Raw genomic sequence first — 21,927 nt, forward strand, 5'->3', positions numbered from 1 at the left:
GTGGCGTGGCAATTGGCTCAGATTTGACATGTTAAAACGGTCCAATGTGAACATGGGCTAAAACAAACTCCAATGACAGATAAATTTTTGCAGCGGAGTCTTATCCTGGGAATGTTAGCTAGTGTGTCCCGTAGTTCTAGCCCCACCCTGTGACGGCAACCTTGCCCCTATGAGCTAATGACAGACTAAGTGGTGATTTTGACTAGTGTATTGATTTTGTTTTCTAATTACTCAACAGTTCACAGCAGTACAATGTCGGCTCCACTTGAACCCAGAGCAGCAGGTAAATTCATCACTGAGAACAGTAAGGATGTATTTGTGGAGCCAGAGGGTGTTCGCTCACTTGCGGAGAAGCTTTTTGAGAAGATTGGACGGAAGGAGATCACTCTAAAGGGATGGAAATCTATGCATGAACTCAACCCACAGGGCTCCGGAGAAGATGCTGTGAACTGGGTGTTTTTTGCAGACACCCTAAATTTCTCCTTCTGGTCTGAAGATGAAGATAAGAAGTTCCTGGTGAAATATAAAGGAAAAGAATACAGTGGCTACTGGTCTTTCTGTGCTGCAATGAACAGAGCCCTGGATGAAGGTTTGTAGAGATCTTCCACACATACGTACATTTAACAGAAATCTATGGTCACAGCATACACTTTCATTTTTTAATGCCAGCATTGTAAACAATAGTTATTTTTACCAATCCATTATAAGCTTACAATCTCCTTTCATGTTCTGCCTGCCTGCTGGCTGTCTCTTTCCACAGCTTCTTACATGCTTTGCAGCTTCTCCATTGCTGTCGACTTTTCCGGTGGTATGTTGCTGCCTGAAAGCAGTGATTCCTGCACTGACTCTGCCTTCTTGAAATGCCTCCTCTTAGCACCTCTGTAGTTCAGAAGACAGGCTCTGTGAAATATGTGACACAGTAATGCTTATTCACAGCATAGTGAGGACGTGTCACAGAATTCCAAAAAGTAAATGTGTGCTGATCCTCACAAAGTATGTTTACAGACTTCCAAAATCATTCGGATTAATAGAAATAGGCTAGAAATAGTTGAAATACAACATGGAAATACATTTATGATTTTATATTTTGACCACAGATATTAGCTAGCTGATCTGGTTAGAGTTGGATTTAAGTGGAAAATGCGCATTGAAAGCAATAAAAAGTGTGCAGTAACTGTGATGAGCAAAAACAGCATGTGCAATGGGAGACTGCATTGTGGATTGGGGGGGGGGGGGGGGGGGCGGCTGCATTTCCTGAAAATATAGTACAGAAAGTGGGAAAAGCTGCCGGAGACAATAATACAGACATTGTGGGGTGAAATGTGACAGAAGCTAATGCAGACACTCAAAGTTGCAACACTAGGTGTGCAGAGTGTTTACTGTTGTGGAAACAATCAGAGATTTACCAAAACTGGAGCAGACACTGATGATAAATGAATGTTTCTACCAAGAGTTGGTTACTACTGGGTGAAGAATGTTTGTGCGGGAAACCTGTCAGTTTTCCAGTGGCAGACTCCAGTAGGGTTCAGATCGGAGAGGATGCATATGTACTTTGCTGCTGAACTCATTCCTGGTAGCAGAGTCCTCCATCTTTGAAAAAAAAACTTAGAAAATGTATTTACCGTATTTTTCGCCATATAAGACGCACCCAATTTAAAAGGAGGAAAATCTAGGAAAAAAAAGATTCTGAACCAAATACTGTAGTATTAAGAACTATCTTTAATCTCATTAACAGTCAGTAAAGTCAGTACACAGTGAAAGTAACCACGGGCATCAAATCAAGTAGGAGCGGAGCAGAGCACGGACAGCACACATTAAACATTGGCCGGAGGAGGCGGAACGTATGGAGCAGGAGGGGCAGACGTGCGGACATTTCAGGGATAGATTGATACACTGCCCGGGAGATATGCACAGAAGCGGCACGATTGTGCCCACACTGCCCAGCAAGGAGTGATACTGCCCGGGGAGGCATGAGGAGGCACAGCCCGCACTGATGGAGGGAAAGGTACCGGTAAGCTCAGCAGAGCGTTGACATGGTGCCCGGGCAGCACGTGGTTAGACTGTCGGGAGGGGGGGGACAAGGCACACTATAGGAGGGAGAGGGAAGCCCGAACACACACAGCCTGGTCATGCAGGGAGGGTCAGAGAAGTCTCCACAGCCCGCAGTACATGCGAGCAAGCACCACACAAAGTTAGGGGCAGTTTTAATGCAGGCAAAATGTGTATTTGTCATATAAGACGCACCAACTTTTCCCCCCCAGTTTTGGGGAAGAAAAAGTGCGTCTTATACGGCGAAAAATACGGTATATATCCTGTGAGCAGCTGGACAGGGCTGTGCATTATGTGCTGTGAGCAAGGGTCGGGCCTGATTGCTCATGTTTGGGTTCCAATGTATGCGCTTTTAATATGCAGTATATTGGGTATGAAGGATAGCATAGGAAGAGCTGTCCCTTTCACGTGAGATAAATATTGCATATGGATCGACATAAAGCAATACCTAAAATTAGTAATTAGACACCATACACTGCTTGTACATGCTATTTGTTTCTTATTTTAGACATTGTAATTTGGGAACTGCAGAACTTAAAGTGGAACTCCACCCAGAAGGGGAAGTTCCACTTTGTGGACTCATCCCCTGCTCCTCTTGCACAATTGGCACCTTTGAGGAGCGGGGGGGAGCAGGTTCCCGATTTTGACAGGTACCTGCTTCCACTTCGGCTCATGCTCGGCAACGGAAGTTCTCCTCCACCCCTTCCCCCCTGCAGTCTTCTGACAGGTCCCAGAAGACTGCATCCACCATTCACAATGCGCCATTCGACTTGCACATGCGCAGTGGGCACCTGGCTGTGAAGCCGCAAGCTGTCGCAGCAGGGTGCCCATACTGAAGACGCCAGCGCCGCTGAGGGAGGACAGAGGATGGAGACGGCTGGTCTGACTGCACTGCTGGACCGTGGGACAGGTGAGTGGCTGTTTTTTAAAAGTCAGCACCTACACCTTTTGTAGCTGCCGACTTTTTTATTTTTTTGACAGGTTGCTGGAGCTCCTCTTTAAGACAGATATTTGTATGTAAATTACAACTTTTGGTTAGGTCCACATGTCAGGACAGCCCCCTGATATTACAAAACAGTGACACATCTCAGTAGACAATGCTTTTTTGTGGTGCAGTTTTTTTTATGGAATTATCGAAGGATAAAATTCAAGATTTTCAGCATCTTAAAATTTGGCACCAAACCGTTCCACAACCTCCAAACACAAAAGAAAAAAGGTGCCCTCCATCAAAACCTTGTGGAAATGTATTAAACTATTCCAAGATTATACCTTAGATTAGAAGCTCCTTGAGGGCAGGGACTGGTGTGAATGTATAAGTGTAAATTGACGGCGCTATATAACTACCCGAAAGAATGAAATAAACCTAACCACTTAACAAAGGTACAGGATTGGCACTTAGCAGTGATGGATGTTTGGCTATTGTAGACAGGTGTGGCATGATTTGTGTAGGTGACCTATAAAATCTTCAAAATGGAAGAGAACCTGTTGTCTCCCCTTTTTTGCTTTTGCTCCTGCACACTTTTAAGAGTCACAAAATAAACTGATTTGTTTTGGTGAAGGATAAACCAATTAGATACAAAATGCAAGAATTCTGTTATCCATTTCCTTATTTATCCTAATTGCTGCACAGTAGTGAATCATACAGTGATCAAAGGCTTATCAAATGTTCCAGTCAAATGTACTTTGCTCTATTTATTCTGCATCTGGAGTATGCTAATACTGGGATCTGTAAACTCATGAAAGAACTTGTACACAAGTGTAAAACGGTTACTAACAAACACTTATGTGTATTCTTTCAACTTTTTATAAAAAATTACCCAGGTCTCCTGTTGAACATGCTCTAGGTGGAACCTGCCTAAAATGTTACTAAACCCACAACAGTAAAATCGGTCTGTATATGCAGTAAAGCATGCTCACTGTGGAACCTAAGGGGTTAATCCTCTGCATTGTGTAAAAAGTCTGTCTGATCCTGTCTTCCATGAACCTCCCCTTCTTCCACAGTCCATATTCTATCTGCTGATAGAACAGAGCCTTGGGGGGGAGGGGGGGGGGTACTGTGAGAGACCAAATATAGTGAATGCAGGGTCCTGGGTTTAGTAATAACACTTAAACAACTTCCAGACAGCCTGCCGCCTTCACGTCACTACTTTGACATTAAATACAGGTGTTAGGGGGCGACAGCTAGCTGCCATAACCCCGGTATTTTTCTACACGGCCGGTGGTCCCAGTGGAAGATTCAGAGAGGTGCCCATCCCCCTTCCTGCCGCTTCCCAGTCGTTTTCCCTGCTTACCTGAGCAGTCAGTAGTAGGGAAAACTATCCAGTCCTTCTGTATGCCTGGCAGGAAGTCGAGTGCAGGCAAGATGGTCCCCACTCTACTCTATGGCCTTAAAGGACCGGAGTACGTCATACGTTGCTTCCGCCCAATGACCTTGAATAGCCCTTTTTCAGCAAGAAAAAAAAGACATTTTGCTTTTAAGTGTAGATGTGAGATCTGAAGTCTTTTTGACCCTAGATAGAACATTAAAGAGGACCTGTCCTGCTTATTTATATTACAAGGGATGTTTACATTCCTTGTAATAGAAATAAAAGTGATAAAAAAAAAATGTTTTAAAGGGACAGTGTAAAAATAAAAGGTAAAATAAATAAGAATTTTTTTTAAAGCACCCCGTCCCTCAGAGCTCACGCACAGAAGCGAGCGCATAAGCAAGTCGCCCCCACATATGGTCCACACTGGTCCTTAAGTGGTTAAGGAGGAACTTCACCACTACCTAGCTATTTTTTTTTTATTACCTAGTGATTTTTCTGGTATGTAAATAAAAAAATACACACTAGCTTATGGAGTCTTGCGTTGTCCTCCTTGCAGCCCAGTTTTCCTTTTGTCACTGTGCTCCCATGTTACCATCTTGGGCTGACATCGGACACAGGCACAGACACGCCGCAGGTCTATGCCAGGTCTAAGGAACCTGGCAGGGCTGTGCAGCATGTCTGGGTATTCATGTGAAACCCCTCAGAGATACACAGACTTGCCCAATGGCTTTCCCAGTTCCCACAGACAGCTAGAGGCCTGCTGCTCTCTGCACATGTGTGGGAGGTTTCGTGCGGTTCCACAGCTCAGACAAGACAAGAGTAAGGAATATAAAATGCAAATAAGGGTACAGCACTAACCAGATATTCAGCCACAAGTCTCAAATATAAATGTCTCTATAGTAAAAATCATTTGACTAACCAAATGAGTAATGGATAGTGTAGAATCTCCACACCAGCTTCTGCTAAAAAAAAAGGTACGTGCACACTCGTCACCACTGTGAGGGAGGGAAGCCTGCTTACCAGAACCTGCTGACCCTCACATTATAAGAGTTCAACAGTAGCATATTAGGAATCTTAAGGCCAGATGAAGACAGCCAAAATCCTACTCTGATCATCGCATCATCCATCAACACAGGTCACTATGATATGCAGGTCTTATGGTTGTCACCCAAGGAGATTCACGTTTTTTTTTTTAAACAGTGATTTTTATTAAGGTTTCAGCACATTACAAGGAAAAAGCAAAATAAACGAAATATGCAAGTACATAGTAACATTTAACAGTACAGAAATCAACAAGGTGCCTGGGTAAATAACAAGACCAGTACATTTAGGGATTAAAGGTCAAGTATTAGATTATTTATGACAGGGGATAACATTAACCTCTCGCATCCACATGTCGAAGGTTGGGGGGTGGTTCCTCATCCAATTTCTCGCAATTAGCTTCCTAGCCATAAACAGCGTCTCCTGCAAAAATATGGTAGCGAATTTGTCCATATCTTCATCCGGGTATATACCAAGGAGGAAAATGGCCTCTGCCCCCACCTATTACTGGCCTTCCATTATGCCCCCAATTACCTTTCAGGAGGGATGGGCCACCTCCAGGCTCACCTGCCCCCTATCTATCCATTAGTTTGCATGTGCTCCCACTGTGGAGACTCTTTAAAATTCATTAGAGTTAGGACTGCAGGTAACAGGGAGCCTTGACGTGGCCCTGCAGCTTTCACATGCGTTTGCAAATGTGTGCTAACTAAACCCCTGTATTGACGCAAACTGTTAGACTGGCCAATTTGGTTGGTAAGCAGACTAGTTGGCAAATTGAACTGGGAATTTTATCTTTGTTTCATATACCAAGGAGGCACTGTTTAGGGGCCAGTTGTAAAGGAGATCCCATTTTGTCATGGAGGAAAGCAACCACCTGTTGCCAAAAGCCCTGGAGCTGAGGGCAACTCCAGAGCATATGGAAAAAGGAGCCACTAGCAGTGCGGCACATCGGGCAGCTGGGGTCAAAATCGGTCTGGTATCTAGCCACCCGAAGGGGTGTGAGGTAAGCACGGTGGATGATGAACGTCTGGGTAAGTCTATCCGACAACTAAGGGGAAACCTTCTGGCAGGTCTCCAGTGCCTCCTCCCAATCTTCGTCCTCTACGGCCCCAACGTCCTGTACCCAGCGAGCCTTGAGAGAATATGCTATCTTGGTGAAGGATGGCGTGTGAAGTTCCAAGTAAAACATAGAAATCAGATGTTTTGGTTCGGGGCTCTTAATTATATCCAGGACCGGGACAGGTTCAGTGTTCGGTGGGTCATCTGCAAATTGGGAACGAAATGCGTGTCCTATCTGGAGGTATCTATAATACATGTGGTTAGGAAGCGAGAATTGCTCTCGCAAGTCTTCAAATGTTTTCAAACCACCCCCTGTCATCTGTATATGATGCACCTGTATATGATGCAACATAAAGATACGCCTTCCGCTCCACAACGAAGAGTCAGGGAGTGAGTGGAATTCCTGGAGAACCATGTTATGCCACAAGGGGGTAAGGTTATGTATCGGAGGACTTTTCAGTCTGTCCAGTGCAACCTCCCAGATCTGACTGTAGTGGTAGAGGAGGAATTTAGGGTCCAGTCTTTCTCCCGATCCGCGTATTCCCCGAAGTATAACAGTCAAAGGATCTTTGGATGGAGAAGCCCATTTAGGGCACAAAAAGGCCAAGAAGCATTCCCCGTCAGTTTTATCGACGTGGTATAATTTGGACAACTGCAACGCTAAGTAGTATAGGTTAAAGTCTGGAAGTGCTATGCCACCCAAGGTCATGGGGTTTTTAAGTTTCTGCCAAGAGATCTTATGTCTACAAGATCCCCAGACAAAGGCCTTCAGGAGGGATTCTACCTGTTTAAGTGTTTAAGAGGTAAGTATATCGGGGAATGCCATACAACATATAGGACCTTAGGAAGGAGGACCATTTTGATCAGATTTATCCTACCCGTCACCCCCAGGGGCTGTTTGGGCCACACCTTAATCTTAGACTTAATGAGCGGGAGTAAGGGTTGAACATTGTCCAGCACATAGTCCTGAGGGTTCACCGTAACGTGGACTCCTAAATATTTGCACACTGTAGAACTGGATTCGCAGGGGTCACATCAATGGGATTTTCATCTATTGGGAGGATCTGTGATTTGTCCCAATTAATTTGGAGGCCAGAGAACCTACCATACCGTTTAATAAGCGACAAGGCCATATAAGGCTTCAACAAGCGACAGTGTGCGAGTCCTCCAAATAAAGCAAGGTGTCATCGGCGTACATGCTGATCTTCTCCGTGAGGGAGTCCCTACGCAGTCCATGGATGTCAGGATGGGCTCTAATAGCGATAGCTAGTGGCTCTGCCGCTAGGACATAGAGTAAGGGGGATAAAGGGCACCCCTGCCGAGTGCCTCTCGAGAGGGGGAACTCCGCAGAGGTCCAACCATTGGCCAGTATCTTCGCCACGGGCGCACTGTAAAGTAGTTTCACCCACTTTATGAAGTTGGGACCAAATCCATAGTTCTCAAGGCATGCCCACAGGAAGGCATGCTCCACCGAATCGAAGGCGAGATTCACGTTTTTAAATACTGTAGATATGGACAGCACCATCGATAGTACAATGAAGGGTCCTGGACTAAATCCTTTAGACTTATGCCACTCTGATCTTCTGCAGAAGCTGGTGTGGGGATTCTACACTATCCATTACTCATTTGGACTATCACATGTAATTTTACCATAGAGACATTTATAATAGACCTTTTACTGAATATCTGGTTAGCGCTGCACCCTTATTTGTATTTTGTATGCTGTCTATGGGATGTAATCATCCTACTGGTACTGGCTGCTAACTTTTATCCTAGCACAGATTGTTTGTGTATGTTAAGAGTAAGGAATATGTTTAGTCATTTATGCAAGCTCCGAAATATAAATACATTTTTCTTTTTTGTTCATTGACGGACACAGCTCCTGATCTTCTCAACTGCCCCCTACAGGAGTAGGACACTAGGCAGAAAAAGTCTGGATACGCCTATGGGTAGTCCCGGGGGGTATTCTCTCTCTTGAGCCCCTCCTCATCCCCTGGTGCTGATTCCTGGATCGTTTCATTTCCTGATCGCTGCACGTGGAGTGCAGATTGTCCTGGGGGCTGTAGGTGCCTTTTTCTGCCGGGTGGTGAGTCTGGTGAAGTCCTCTCCCTCTCTGCTGAGGATTGAGTGCTCTGTTACTGGAGACCGGGTGGTGCTGCCGGAGCGGTGGGGGTGTCCCTTAGCAGTGTTTTTACACTGTTTTTTTGTGGGGGTCCCACCTGACCCTCCGGGTTTCAACCATCCATTGATGCACTGACTATGGTCCTGCAGTCCTTGGTGTCCCAGGTGGAGGTGGTTTTTGGGCGACCCGCTAGCAAAAAAAAAAAAGGCACTGATTGTATCTGTGCTTGAGACCTTAAAGATGGAGGACGCATCTAAAGCTGCGACGGAGGTGTCGGTTACTCTTGGCACTCACAAGCCATCCAGAGCAGCAAAGGTGTTTCCTTTCCCCTCCTATCTTAACAGAATTGTCGCTAAAGAGTAGAAACGACCAAAACGTCCCCTTGTGGTCCTTAAGCGATTTTGCTATGCGGTACCCCAATGAGGAGTCCCTTCTTAAAAAGTGGACTGTTCCACCGGTGGTGGACCCTCTGGTTTCCAGATTGAACAAGGCAACCATGATTCCGGTTGAAGAGTCTCTGGCCTTTAAGGACCCGGCTGACAGTAAGGCGGAGGCTGTGGCCCGCAATATGTACACTGTGGCTGGTTCGGCACTGAGGCCGGTATTCACCATTGCCCTGGTGTCGCAAACTCTGACTGAGTGGGCTAAGCTTTTACCCTGTGACCTGGAGGGGGAGTAGCTCCCCCTGCCTTTGCTGAGCTGGTGGACCAGTTGGTCCAGGGGCCGCAGTTTATCTGTGATGCCTCTTTGGATGCTGTTCCCCTAGTTGCTAGGCTCTCTGTATCGGCAGTGGTCCTTTTTGGCGTAGTTTTTGGCTCAAATGCTGGTCTGCGGACCAGACTTCTTAAAAAAAAAAAAAAAAGCCTTGACTGATCTTCCTTTTCAAGGATATTGCCTGTTTGGAGCAACCCTGGTGACATCATAAAGGGTCTCACAGTACCTTTCTTTCGCAGGCTAGTAAGGGCATGGACCCTTGTTGTATACGGCTCATACGTTTTTTGTCCCTCGGGCGACTGACAAGGGATCAAAGCCTTTCAGGGCCTCCTCTGGTGGATTCAAGCCAACACTGTCTGGCAAGTCAAGAGCGGGTTTCTTCGGACCCACGAACAAGGCTCCTTCAGCAGGAAGGTGCGCTCTCTCACCTGTATCTGGGGTGGGGGGGACGTCTTCGCTGGTTTCCGTACCCGTGGACTTTCCTGGTACAAGACAAGTGGGTCCACAAAGTCATACGGTTCCGGCTACAAGATCGAGTTTTGTTCTTACTCTCCGGAAAGGTTCTTTCCTTCCAACCTGCGCCTGTCCTCGGACCACTTACAGGGTCTTTTTGGGAGCGGTGCAAGACCTATTACTTTAAGAAGTGATTGTCCCGGTTCTGATTTCGGATTGTTTTCAGGGGTTTTACTCAAACCTGTTTACAGTTCCCAGGATTGAAGGCAAGGTGCGTCTAATTCTGGACCTCAAAGTGCTGAACTGCTTTGTGCGGGTGCAGAAGTTCAGAATGGAGTCTATGCGCACAGTGGTGGCATCCCTGCATCAGGGGGATTTTCTTGCCTGTATTGACATTAAGGACGCTTACCTTAACATTCCAATATGTGACGGTCACCAGTGCTTCCTCCACTTTGCCCTGGGAGAGGAGCATTATCAGTTTGTGGCGTTGCACTTTGGTCACGCCTCCGCTCCTCGGATCTTCACCATGCTAGCATGGTTATATCAGCGGGGGATCGCAGTACTGGGCTACTTGGAAGACCTCCTTTTGGGTGCAGAGTCTCCTACTGCTCTGGTGGAAAACCTGGAGATCGCCATACGAACTCTGAGTGAGTTTGGCTGGATTCTGAATTTTCAGAAGTCTTCTCTTGTTCTGTCCCCACAGCTGGACTATCTGGGTCTGACTCTGGACTCAACCTTAGCCAGAGTGCTCCTTCCTCTGGACAAACTCCAGAAACTGCCTGCTGTCCAGCAGATGGTCATCCACCTGGACTTGCATGCGGATGCTGGGCCTAATGGGGTCTACCTTCGAGGCAGTTCCATCTGGATAGTTCCATACGAGGTCTCTGCATAGGGAGATTCTTGGCAAATGGGAAAAGAATCCGCAGTCTCTTGACAATCCCATCCGGCTGAGCCTGGGAATGAAAGGGTCCCTGATATGGTGGCTTTGTTCTCTGGCGCTTCGGCTTGGCAAATCCTTCCTCCTCTTGTATTGGACAGTGGTCACCAAGAATGCCAGCCTGTCCAGGTGGGGAGGTGTCCTCGGCATAATTTCTGCTCAGAGGGTCTGGACACAGAGTCCAGACTACCGGTCAACGTCCTGGAACTCCGAGCGATCAGCCTGTGCCTGGAACATTGGACGGATCGTCTTCAGGGATGTCCAGTGTGCATTCAATTGAACAATACCACAGCCATAGCTTATGTCAATCGCAGGGGGGCACAAGAAGTGTCCTGTTGGCTCTAGGGGTACTCGGCATTCTAAGGTGGGCAGAACGTTTTGTTCCAATCCTCTCTGCCGTGCACATTTTGAGGTTTGGAAAACTGGCAGGCGGATCACCTCAGTCGGCAGTCGTTGGACCAAGGGGAGTGGTCCCTTCATCCAGAGGTGTTTCATCAGTTGCATCTCCGTTGGGGCATCCCCAAGGTGGATCTGCTGGCGTCCCGGCTCAAAAGAAAGGTGCAGAGGTTTGTGGCACGGTCGCGGGATTTTCTGGCGGACGCCACAGACACGCTGGTGGCTCCTTGGGGTCAGCATCATCTGATTTATGCTTTCCCTCCTCTCAAGCTTCCACCAAGACTTTAAGCATGATCGAGGCAGAAGGGATTCTTGTCATTCTGGTGGCTCCAGAAGGCCTCGCCGGGCTTGGTATGATGATCTCGTGTGGCTGGTTGCTGACGTATCTTGGAAGCTTCCTCTCAGGGAGAATCTGCTGTCCCAAGGACCAATCTTCCATCCTGCTTTACAGTTGCTGGCTTTGACGGCTTGGCTGTTGAATGGCAGGTGCTGAAAGTTAGAGATTTGTCTTAATTGGTGATTCCAACGCTTTTAAAAGCTAGGAAATCGACTTCTAAGAAGACGAACATCACGTGGTATGAGTCTCTTGGGGTATATCCTTGCTCTTTTTCGGTGGCTCAGATTTTGACCTTCCTTCAAGAGGGGGGGGGGGGGGGTGTTGAGCAGGAACAGGCCTTTCTTGGCCACACACTCCCTGGTGTGTACTTTTCTTCAGGGAGTTTGGCACTTAGCTCCCCCCAGTGCGGTTTCCGTTGCCGCCTTGGGACCCCAATTTGGTGCTCCCAGTCATCAAGAAGCCTCCTATTGAGAATCTTCAGGAGATTCCCCTGTTTATGCGGTCTCAGAAGGTGACTTTTTTTGTGGCTATCACTTCTGCGTGCAGAATGTCGGAATTGGCGGCGTTATCCTGTCATTCACCTTACTTGGTGGTTCACAGAGATAGGTGGTTCTTCGCATCTGTCCGTCGTTCCTTCCAAAGGTTGTCTCTGATTTTCATTTAAATGAAGGCATTGTGTTGCCTTCCCTGTGCCCAGACCAAAACATCTGAAGGAAATTGCTTTGCATGCCTTGGATGTGGTCCGGGCAATTTGGGGGTACCTTGCAGCTACGGAGTCTTATAGGAAGTCAGACTCACTATTTGTGCTCACGGATGGGCCTCGGAAAGGGTTGCCCGCTTCCTCTGCGACCATTTACAGATGGATCAGACAGACGGTGATTCAGGCCTTTTCCATCAAGGGTTAGACTCCCTCTTTCCCTATCAAGGCGCACTCTACTCGGGTGCTCAGTGCCTTCTGTCCTCAGGTGTCAGTGATGCAGGTTTGCAAGGTGGCCACCTGGTCGTGGGTGCACACTTTCACAAAGTTCTATAAAGCGAATGGGTTGGCATCTGCGGACGCTTCTTTTGGCCACAAAGTTTTGCAGGCTTGTCCTCTTTGAGGGTGTATTGCTTTTTTCAGGTGGGCTCCAGTTGTTTTTGGTTGAGCTCCTGTTTACCTGGTTGGCTATCGTTTAGCCTTGGGAATTTCTTTTTCGCTGTTCCCACCTCTCATGTTTAACACTGTTTTGGGACGTCTCAATGGTTTAGAAGATTAGGAGCTTCGTCCATCAATGAATGAAAGAGAAAATGGGATTTTTGACTTATCGTAAAATCCATTTCTCTGATTTTCATTAACGGACACAGCACCCACCCCTCTGTGGAGTTGTAATTCTTCTGACACTGCTTGTAACAAAACCTATAGCAGAGAGAGGGAGTACCCGCTGGGACTGACCATAGGCGTAGCCAGATTCTTTTTCTGCCTAGTGTCCTACTCCTGTAGGGGGCAGTTTAACACAATGGTTAAGAAGATCAGGAGCTGTGTCTGTTAATGAACATCAGAGAAATTAATTTTACGGTGAGTCAAAAATCCAAACCCCCCCCCCCCCCGATAAAATAATGCTAGAATTTAATAATACATCTTCATGTCTCCAGGGATTCCTCTTACCACTGCATCTTTTTATGCCAACATCACCATGGACCAGCTGAAAAAAATTCTGCGTAGTGATTCAGAGTTTCCCATCCCAATGATTGAAGAACGTCTGGAGATCCTTCACCAGACAGGAAAGATTCTCATGGAGAAATTTGGAGGCTCATACTTGAACTGTGTGAAAGCAAGTGAGAAGAGTGCTGTAAAGCTGATGCATCTGGTTGTGGAGAATTTCCCTTCCTACAGGGATGAAGGAGTCTTTCAGGTTTGTCTTGACCATTGCTTCTTTATGTGCCCATTTTCTGTGGATGCAGAGCTCTCAGAGAGGACTCTGAGCTGCACTTTGGCATTGACTTGTTAGCTCCTACATGAGGATTGGAGACCGCCTTACATTTAAAGCGGGGGGGGGGGGCACATGTAATTCTATTCAGCTTCTCTTATTTTGTAGCTCCCACTTGACCTGCTTTAACATGACCGTTTGTACTGGCCATCGTGCCCATATGAGCAGGTGTCAAGTCCACTTTCCTCAACTGAGCACTGACATTTTTTTTCACAATTTGTTTTAAATGTAAAGTTAAATTTTGCATAATTCCCTGAATGTCCAAATTAACTTTTTTCTTCACTAAGTGCTGCACTGGCTATAAGCACTGTATATACTGCATGAAGCTTCAGCTACATACAGTACACAGTGCTGGTTTCTGGCTGTGAGACAAGAGACTTCCCGTCTCACACCCGGAAAAAAGAAGAGTTGGTCTGAGTGGCGCTCAGCCATTTGTAGGCAGCTTTGTATTCTGTGAATGAATGCAAAGCTTCCCATGATTGGCTGAGGAGGAGAGGGCAATGTCATCAGCCTGCCCCTCCAACTTAGCCAGATAGAGGAAGCTTTGTATTCATAGAATACAAAGCTTGTGTAAATAAAGTGTTGCACTATACAAACTCTATAAATACAGAAACAAATTGTGAAATCCCAAAGAAATATCCTCTTGGGGAAAAAGTCCATGTGAAAAGTCCTCAAGTGAAGATATCAAAACACTCCTTCAAATCGATAAGTGATCAGGAAATTATTACTATCACCTCTTGAGAAGAGCCACCACCTCAAAAGTTTGAATAACACACGTGCCAAAAGTAGATGGCATTCCAACTATAGAAAGGCCAAATAAGCTGGTGATTAAATCGTCATCCAGAACACTCCACTTCCGTTGGCGATCATGGAAAGCCTCCACATCAAATGTCACCTTTCCTCTCACCTACCACCCATGCTCAGGAAAACATAGGAAATACAACTGTGCTGCATAGCATAAAATCCTTTAAAAAAAAGTTTATCTTTAAATTCACACTTAAATCTTATGCACATTGAAATTGCCTAAAACTTGTGGCATGTGGTGACTGGTCAGTAAAAGCCATTAAAATTCTCTTATTCATTCTAAACTTTAGGATAAAAAAGTTGCCTTCTACAAGCGTGCTCAGATCCTGGTTGGAGACACATGGGGTGTACTAGAAGGAAAAGGTGACGGCTGCTTCTATGACATCGAGAAAATCACCATGTTTGCTGACTACAGGATACCGCAGGCCTTGGTACATTTTGGCACAATGAGATTTTCAGAAGAGCTACTAAAGAAGCTTAAGGAAGGTTAGTAATATGGTTTCTACTATGTCATCCTAACCAAATAGAAGAACATTCTTAAATAAGTGTTCTATCTATAACAGAATTGTCTGTAAAGCAGGAAAATTCCTTCATCTCGTATAAATCAAAGTATTTAAGAAAACTCATTGATTTTGTGTTTTGTTTTTTTTTTTTTTGTATTAAACACAAGTTGTGTGCCACTTTTAACCACCTCCGCTCTGGAAGGTTTTACCCAGGCCATTTTTTGCTATTTAACACTGTGCTACTTTAACTGGTAAGTGCGCGGTCATGCAACACTGTACCCTAACAAAATTTTAATATTTTTTCCACACAAATAGCTCTATTTTGGTGGTATTTGATCATCACTAGTTTTTTTGACATAAAAGAAAAAAAAGACCAAAAATTTTGAAAAAAATACATTATTTTCTACTTTCTGATATAAAACATATCCAGTAAAAAAAAACAAAAACAAATTTCCTCATAAACTTAGGCCAAAATGTATTCTGCTACATGCCTTTAGTAAAAAAAAAAATCCCAATGATTGTAGGTAGCCCTGCCCCCTGGGGAGTGGCTAAGTGTACACACATTCTCCTCACTTCGATTGCTCTGAGTGTTGTCCAACCCACTTGACGCTATAGGTTCTGTCATGGTAAATGATTAGAAACTACCAGAGTTTGCAGTAAAGAATCAGGTTTTACTAATCTTTAACTTGCGTTTTTAGTAAAATGCACAAACAGTTGCAATGCAATAGCCAACACAGAAATATTAATAACAAAATGGATCCTGAATTCCCAACCTGCGACTGAATAAGGTTCAGCACTCTGGATCAAAAACAATTCTAGCATATATATATTGATATATTATGGAGAATCAATTTTCTGGAAACTTATGATTACACTACTTCTTTAGTATAAGGCAAGAGTGACCACGAATCAATGCTTGACAGTATTATGGAGTAACTCCAACTATTAATAACTTTTCAGCAGCCCTAATATGCTGGCACTAAGCTAACTATCAGAGTGCACTCTGTATCCTATAGGGGGCCCTCTTTACACTAGATTGCAAGAGTCTCCTGGATGAGCGAGGCCTCGCTAGTCTTCGCCGGCAAGAGTGTACTCCAAAGAAAGTATTTGTAATCCACAGTAAAGGTGATTTGAACACCGGTAATCCCCACGACAATAGCCAGTAATTGTAATCCAAACAGGAAAGGGAGAAGATAGATTTCTGTATTCCACAGTTGATAGTCAATCTAACACTGAAGCGGAGGGGCAAGGCCTTCTAATCCGCCACGCACTATCTGAGCTACAGTGTTCTGTGGCGACCGTTAGGGCTAATATGGCCTTCCGCTAAACTGCTCTGCAGACCTGCCCTTATTCAGTCTGGAAGTACAGCAGATACTTAAACTGGATTTCTCTTACCCAATGTGACGAACTCTGCATTCCACAGTCCACTCCAGCAGTGTCCCGCTCTCCTCAGCGACACTCACAGCCTCTCAGAGTGTCTCTCCGCTCGGCCGACCACCGAGATCCTCCCACACACCGCTCACTCTGACTCCGGTGTCTGTCCGCTAGGCCTCTGGCCTATCCTTCTGCGCTCCGCAGCAGCTCTATCCCTCCTTACAGCACGCTGTCCTCGAGGCAAGCGAGTAAAACTTGGTCCCGCCCCCTTTATAAAGACACTCCCAACAGGCTCCGCGAGTCCCATTGCTCCCTGGGAGAAGAGTCCAATCACACAGGCAATCCATGGTCCTTGCTCCTCCTAGAACTATATTTTCCATAATTCAACAAGTCAGTACTTTGTAGAAACTTTAACAACAGAACAGTCTGAACAACACTAGCCTTGCGACCAGGCTACATGTATATTAATTGGTTTGAGTGAAAGTTATAGCGTCTGCAACTATATTATATTTACTAGTATTCTTATATATTTTAATACTAGTAATGGCGGTAAACAGCGACTTATATTGGGACTGTGATAGTGTGGCAATCTGCCACTGACATCAGCAGTACAGTGATCAGTGCTAATACAGTACTAATGGCCCTAGCTGGGAAGGGGGTTAACATCCAAGACCATTAAAGGGTTAACTGTGTGCCTAACAAGTATTAATGTGTATAATGTGTTTTTACTAAACACCTCTTTCTTATCCTTAATTTGCAGGGATAAGAAACAGAGATAGTTCCCTCTGTACAGAGTCCTGTGTCTGTACAGAGTCCTGTGTTTGTGTTTGATTGGACAACCAGCAGGTCCTGGCCAAAATCCTACTGTGTGTAATCACAGCAGTTTTCCTGCAGGGGGGCGCACATGCATGCACCCTAAACCCAGAAGAGGCCAGCGATGTATGGGTGCGTCGCTATACCTGTATGGGCCGCCTCTCCGTCCGCAGTACATTGCAGGTGAGCGGTCCAAAAGAGGTTAAACTAGAGATGGTCTTTTGAATAAATAATTACTATATGCATTTGGGAAATTCTGCTGTACTTTTAAAGAACAATTGCACAGTTAAATAGGTTCCTGCTCCAAGGTAGCTTACAATCTGTCAATACTAGGGATGGACTCAGGCGAGTTTGGGTCCTAGTCCCAACGCACCTGAGGAAGCCTGCACACTGCCAATCATAGGCAGTGAGGCGTTTCCCCAGTACGCAGCTGCACATACACACGCCCTGACCAGGCTGCTCATGATTGGGGGTGTGCAGGGACGACTTCCTGGCGCAATTGCTCAGGTGGGTTGGGACTAGGATCCGAACATGCCTGAGCCTATCCCTAGTCCATACCAGTCATACAGGTACACACACTTGCTAGGTACAAATGTGGGCTTCAATAAAATCTAGAAATAAATAACCATTAACAGCACAAACTAAAACAGTTTTTTCTGTTTTTGAATGTTTTCACATTCATGGCTAGCTTCATCCAAAACTGAAATGTAAGTTAAGTTCTGATGCTCAGTTAAATTATCTTAAACTTCTTATACCTGTAAGGTTATAGTAGCAAGATTTTTCTGTAGTAGATTGTGATGCCAACCTTTTCTACAAGGCCATAACAAAGGGATCACGCTGTTGCAACATCACTCTCTTAAGACTCCATCAGAGAAGAGGGACACCATTGTTTGGCTTTGTAATATCCATGCCAATTTTGATTTATTATTTTATCATGTTCCCAAGACCTGGACAAGGTCTGCCTTTTTAAATATGTCCTTCCTTTCCCTTTTCTGAAGTGAATAAAAAATAAGATGCTTACTTTTCCTCCGACTTCTGTAGTGCCAGGGGTGATGTCATCATCCTACTGATGAGATCCAAGAGGACGGTGAGCACATCGGGTTTCACGAGAGGATGCTGCAGCAGCACAGTGCTGGGATTTGAACTACTCTACATTAGCCAGCACATCGCCAGAAGGAGGGTGTCCCCTTCCTTTTAGGAGCCCTTATACGCTTTTTTTAAAAACATATTTTAACAAAGGGCAGGAAGAACACACTTTAAAAGCTGACCATACTTTTTTAGGTGCAAGGTCTGCTTTAACCATTTCCAGACTACCCACTGTATATATACATCATTCATTTGATGTTCAATACCACGGTTATGGCAGTAGCTAGGAGGCTGCCATAACCCTGGTATTTTTTTCTACAGTGGGTGATTCGGCATCCCATTAAAATTGGTCCCGGCTGCAGATTTGCCATGGGATCACTTTCATAGGCAGTGGGAGAGGCGCCGCTTTACGGTTGTTTCCCTGCTTACCGGAGCCGTCGGTAAAAGGGGAAACAATCCGATCCCCTGGAGCGATGGGCAGGAAGAGGTAAGATGGGCCCCCACTCGACTCTATGCCCTTGGAGGACCGGAGGGACATCTGATGTCACTTCCACAAGGACCAATTTTTTTATTTATTTTTTTGCTTTTAGGTGTAATGTGAGATCTGAGGTCTTTTTGACCCCAGATCTCACAATGAAAAGGCCCTGTCCTGCTTATTTATTTTTTTTAACAAGGGATGTTTACATTCCTTGTTATAGGAATAAAAATCATCCAAAAAAAAATAAATTAAGACCCCGTTCACACTACGGCGGATCAGACTTCGGGGCGACCTGTGAAGTCGCGTGCGGCGCGACTTGCACGGACTTCATAAAATGAATGTCTATGCAAGTCGCTCGAGGTCGCCCCGAAGTAGTACAGGAACTTTTTTCTAAGTCGGAGCGACTTGTGTCGCTCCTATTAGAACCGTTCCTGTACCGCACAATGGGAGCGCGACAGACCACGACTCGTCAGGCTGACAAGTCGCGGTCCAAATCGGATCAGTGTGAATGGGCTATAAAGGGACAGTGTAAAAATAAAAACTCAAACAAATTAGAAAAAAAAATATTTTTAAAGCACTTCGTCTGTCCAAGCTCGCGCGCACTCATATATAAACAGTGTTCAAACCACACGTGAGGTATCGCCACAATCATTAGAGCGAGAGCAATAATTCTAAAACTAGACCCCCTCTGTTACTGTAAACAGTTAACCTGTAAAATTTTTAAAGCGTTACCTATTAAAAATTTTTAAGTACCGTAGTTTGTTCCCATTCCACGAGCGTGCGCAGTTGTAAAGCATGACATTTTAGGTATTTGTTTACTCAGCGTTTCATCATCTATCGCATTATACAAAAATATTGGGCTAACTGTACTGTTTTCTTTTTTACAAATTAAAAAAAAAAAAAAAAAGTGTATTTTTTTCACCCAAAAAATTTGAGTTTGTAAGACCGCTGCGCAAATACGTGTGACATAAAATCTTGCAACGATACCCATTTTCTCTAGGGTCTCTGCTAATGAAAATATATAATGTTTGGGGGTTCTAAGTCATTTTCTATTAAAAAAAAATACTGATTTTAAGTTGTAAACAACAAATGTCAGAAATTAGGCCTGTTCCTTAGTCCCGGTTCACACTTCTGCGATGCGGGAACGCTGCGAATATGCAGCGTGTTCCCGCATCGCATCCGCACCCCTGGCAGTTCACACTGCCATATGCGATACGCAGGGGGTGTCAATTAAAGGTTAACGACACCCCCCAGTTGAGATCGCATATCGCAGTGCGATCTGCAAGTTCGCACAGAATCAAATCGCGCTAGTATGAACCACCATGCGATCCGATTCTGCTGCGAATAAAAAAAAAAAGGGTCATGTGTGTGTTTAGTGTGATTGTGGTGCGAATTCAGCCATACAAACTGTATGGCTGAAATTTGCACCGCACAGAGATTGCATGTAATTTAGGAACAGTGCGCTCCGAATTACATGCGATCTCTGAGATCGCACAAATGTGAACCGGCACTTAAAGGAGTTGAAAAGGCAGAAGGTTTTTCATCTTAATGCATTTTATGCATTAAGATAAAATGCCTTCTGTGTGAAGCAGCCTCCCCAGCACCCCCTAATACTTACCTGAGCCCTATCTCTGTCCAGCGATGTCCACGAGTCCCTCGGCCGTCTGGGACTCTCCCTCCTGATTGGCTGAGACATAGCCGCGGCGCCATTGGTTCCTGCAGCTGTTAATCAGTTAGGCAATCAGGAGAGAGAGGGGGCGAGCCAAACCACAGCTCAATGTCTGAATGGACATACGGAGCTGCAGCTCGGCTCGGGTGCCCCAATAGCAAGCTGCTTTCTTTGGAAGTGCACGACAGGAGGGGAGAAGCTAGGAGGAGCGAAACGGGACCTGAGAAGAGGAGGATCTGGGCTGCTCTGTGCAAAACCACTTCGCAGAGCAGGTAAGGTTAACATGTTTGTTATTAAAAAAAAAAAAAATGGACTTTACAATCATTTAATGTGGTTAATATTACACAGAAGGTGCACAATACAAATATCACAAGTTTTAAGCCAGACATACATGGATTGATTTTTGGTCGGGTCAGCAGGGACCAGACAAATTTCAGTCCATATATGGGCAGGCTGGTGGTACACAAATGGATCTATGTGCATGCATCCCCAGCTTAAAGCCTAGTACACACTAGTATGTATTTTTTTTTTTTATGTGGTTCAACCCAGCAGGGCTAAACAAAAAAAAAAAACTGACAGCTCAGGAGGAGCCGCTGTACAAACTATCCAACATTCGTACAGCGAACTCCCCTGCTGTGCTATTGTGTTCTGACAGGGAAGCACCCCACCCCCTGCAGGAACACTCCATGTTGGAATGTCTGTACTACACATGAGCCGAATGTTGGCTGGTTTCTTTTGAAGACACACATCATGTGTACTAGGCTTTAGAGTGTTTAAAGACCTTATTAAAAATTTAAATAGACTTGGATACTGAAACACAGCCTTCCTGAAATCAAACAGCTACGGTCTAAATAGTGGCAGCATTGATTAAATCTGCAGCTCGTCTGTTGTACTACATATGCACAGGTGCCTAGGGTAGAGGCTGCATTAGACTTTTATGTTTATTCCACTTCTAGAAATAATCTATAATTTGTTTCTCAATGTTTTAAATTCATGTTTTTGTTCACTCTATAAACAGGTTGGCTTTTCCAGAATGGAGATCGAGAGGAAATGGAGATTCGTGGCTGCTCCATCTGGGCTGTTGAATTGGTCTGTGAATGTCTACGGGAACTGTTCGAGAAAAAAGGAGAGAAAATGAGCAATGAAATAAACCCTGTCCTAATTGACCATTTCCTGTGGGATTATGCTCGGGACTACAGGGAGGAAATTAAAGCGGTTCCCTTTCACAGGGTTCGATGTATCTACTATTAGCGGTTTCCTTTAAATGCCAGTTGGTTTAAATTTGCACTTAATTAGTAACGGTTCTTTCTTGGTAATTGCACCTTAATTTTTAGAATATAGAAATTCTTTATGTAGATTAGAATGAAACCACATTGGTATCTTTTTTATAAAACTGGAGCTCTCTAGTTCTTGATCATAGCAGGGATTAGGAAACAAGATCTGATGGTTTTGAAATGATCTTTATCAGATCTAGCTTTATAAAATGGTGATGAGTGCTAATTCCCTACTGTGCTGAATTCCTTCATTCCTGCAATTCCTTGATCTAAATAAAGTCATATAAAGCGGATTATAAACAAAAAAATGAATTCCCTATTTTTTTTTTTGAGGCTGCAGTTGTCTCCATCTCCCAGTTTCGTAGGTAGTTTATAGCCCAACCACAAAACGTGATATTCTCATGACATTTACACTTCTGCACGTAGAGGAAACCTGTATACATTGACTGGTAATATTGCTGATATGTTGGAGACTAACCCACAGACGTATGATGGGAGATAGAACCTGAGGGGTGTTAAACCTTTTGGGATGCGTTGGTATT

At 44.9% G+C, this 21,927-nt stretch overlaps 1 protein-coding gene across 1 annotated transcript; it reads left to right on the forward strand.

Moving 5' to 3' along the window:
* Positions 1–237: 237 nt before the first annotated feature.
* QNG1 (Q-nucleotide N-glycosylase 1) lies at positions 238–21,496 on the forward strand. Its single transcript, XM_082262269.1, has 4 exons — positions 238–589; positions 13,050–13,309; positions 14,479–14,674; positions 21,130–21,496. The coding sequence occupies exons 1-4, from the start codon at positions 253–255 to the stop codon at positions 21,360–21,362; spliced, it is 1,026 nt and encodes a 341-aa protein (XP_082118395.1). The 5' UTR covers positions 238–252; the 3' UTR covers positions 21,363–21,496.
* The last annotated feature ends 431 nt before the right edge of the window (positions 21,497–21,927 follow it).

The sequence above is a fragment of the Pelophylax lessonae genome (genome assembly GCF_965119305.1).
Source record: "Pelophylax lessonae genome assembly, chromosome: 6".
In the NCBI taxonomy this organism is placed as follows: domain Eukaryota; kingdom Metazoa; phylum Chordata; class Amphibia; order Anura; family Ranidae; genus Pelophylax; species Pelophylax lessonae.

Excerpts from the sequence above, each read along its gene's own strand:
- QNG1 (XM_082262269.1), top strand. The coding sequence starts at position 253 with ATGTCGGCTCCACTTGAACCCAGAGCAGCAGGTAAATTCATCACTGAG. Across the intron at positions 13,310-14,478 it reads GGGATGAAGGAGTCTTTCAG|GATAAAAAAGTTGCCTTCTA; the intron begins GTTTGTCTTGAC and ends TCTAAACTTTAG. Across the intron at positions 14,675-21,129 it reads ACTAAAGAAGCTTAAGGAAG|GTTGGCTTTTCCAGAATGGA; the intron begins GTTAGTAATATG and ends CTCTATAAACAG.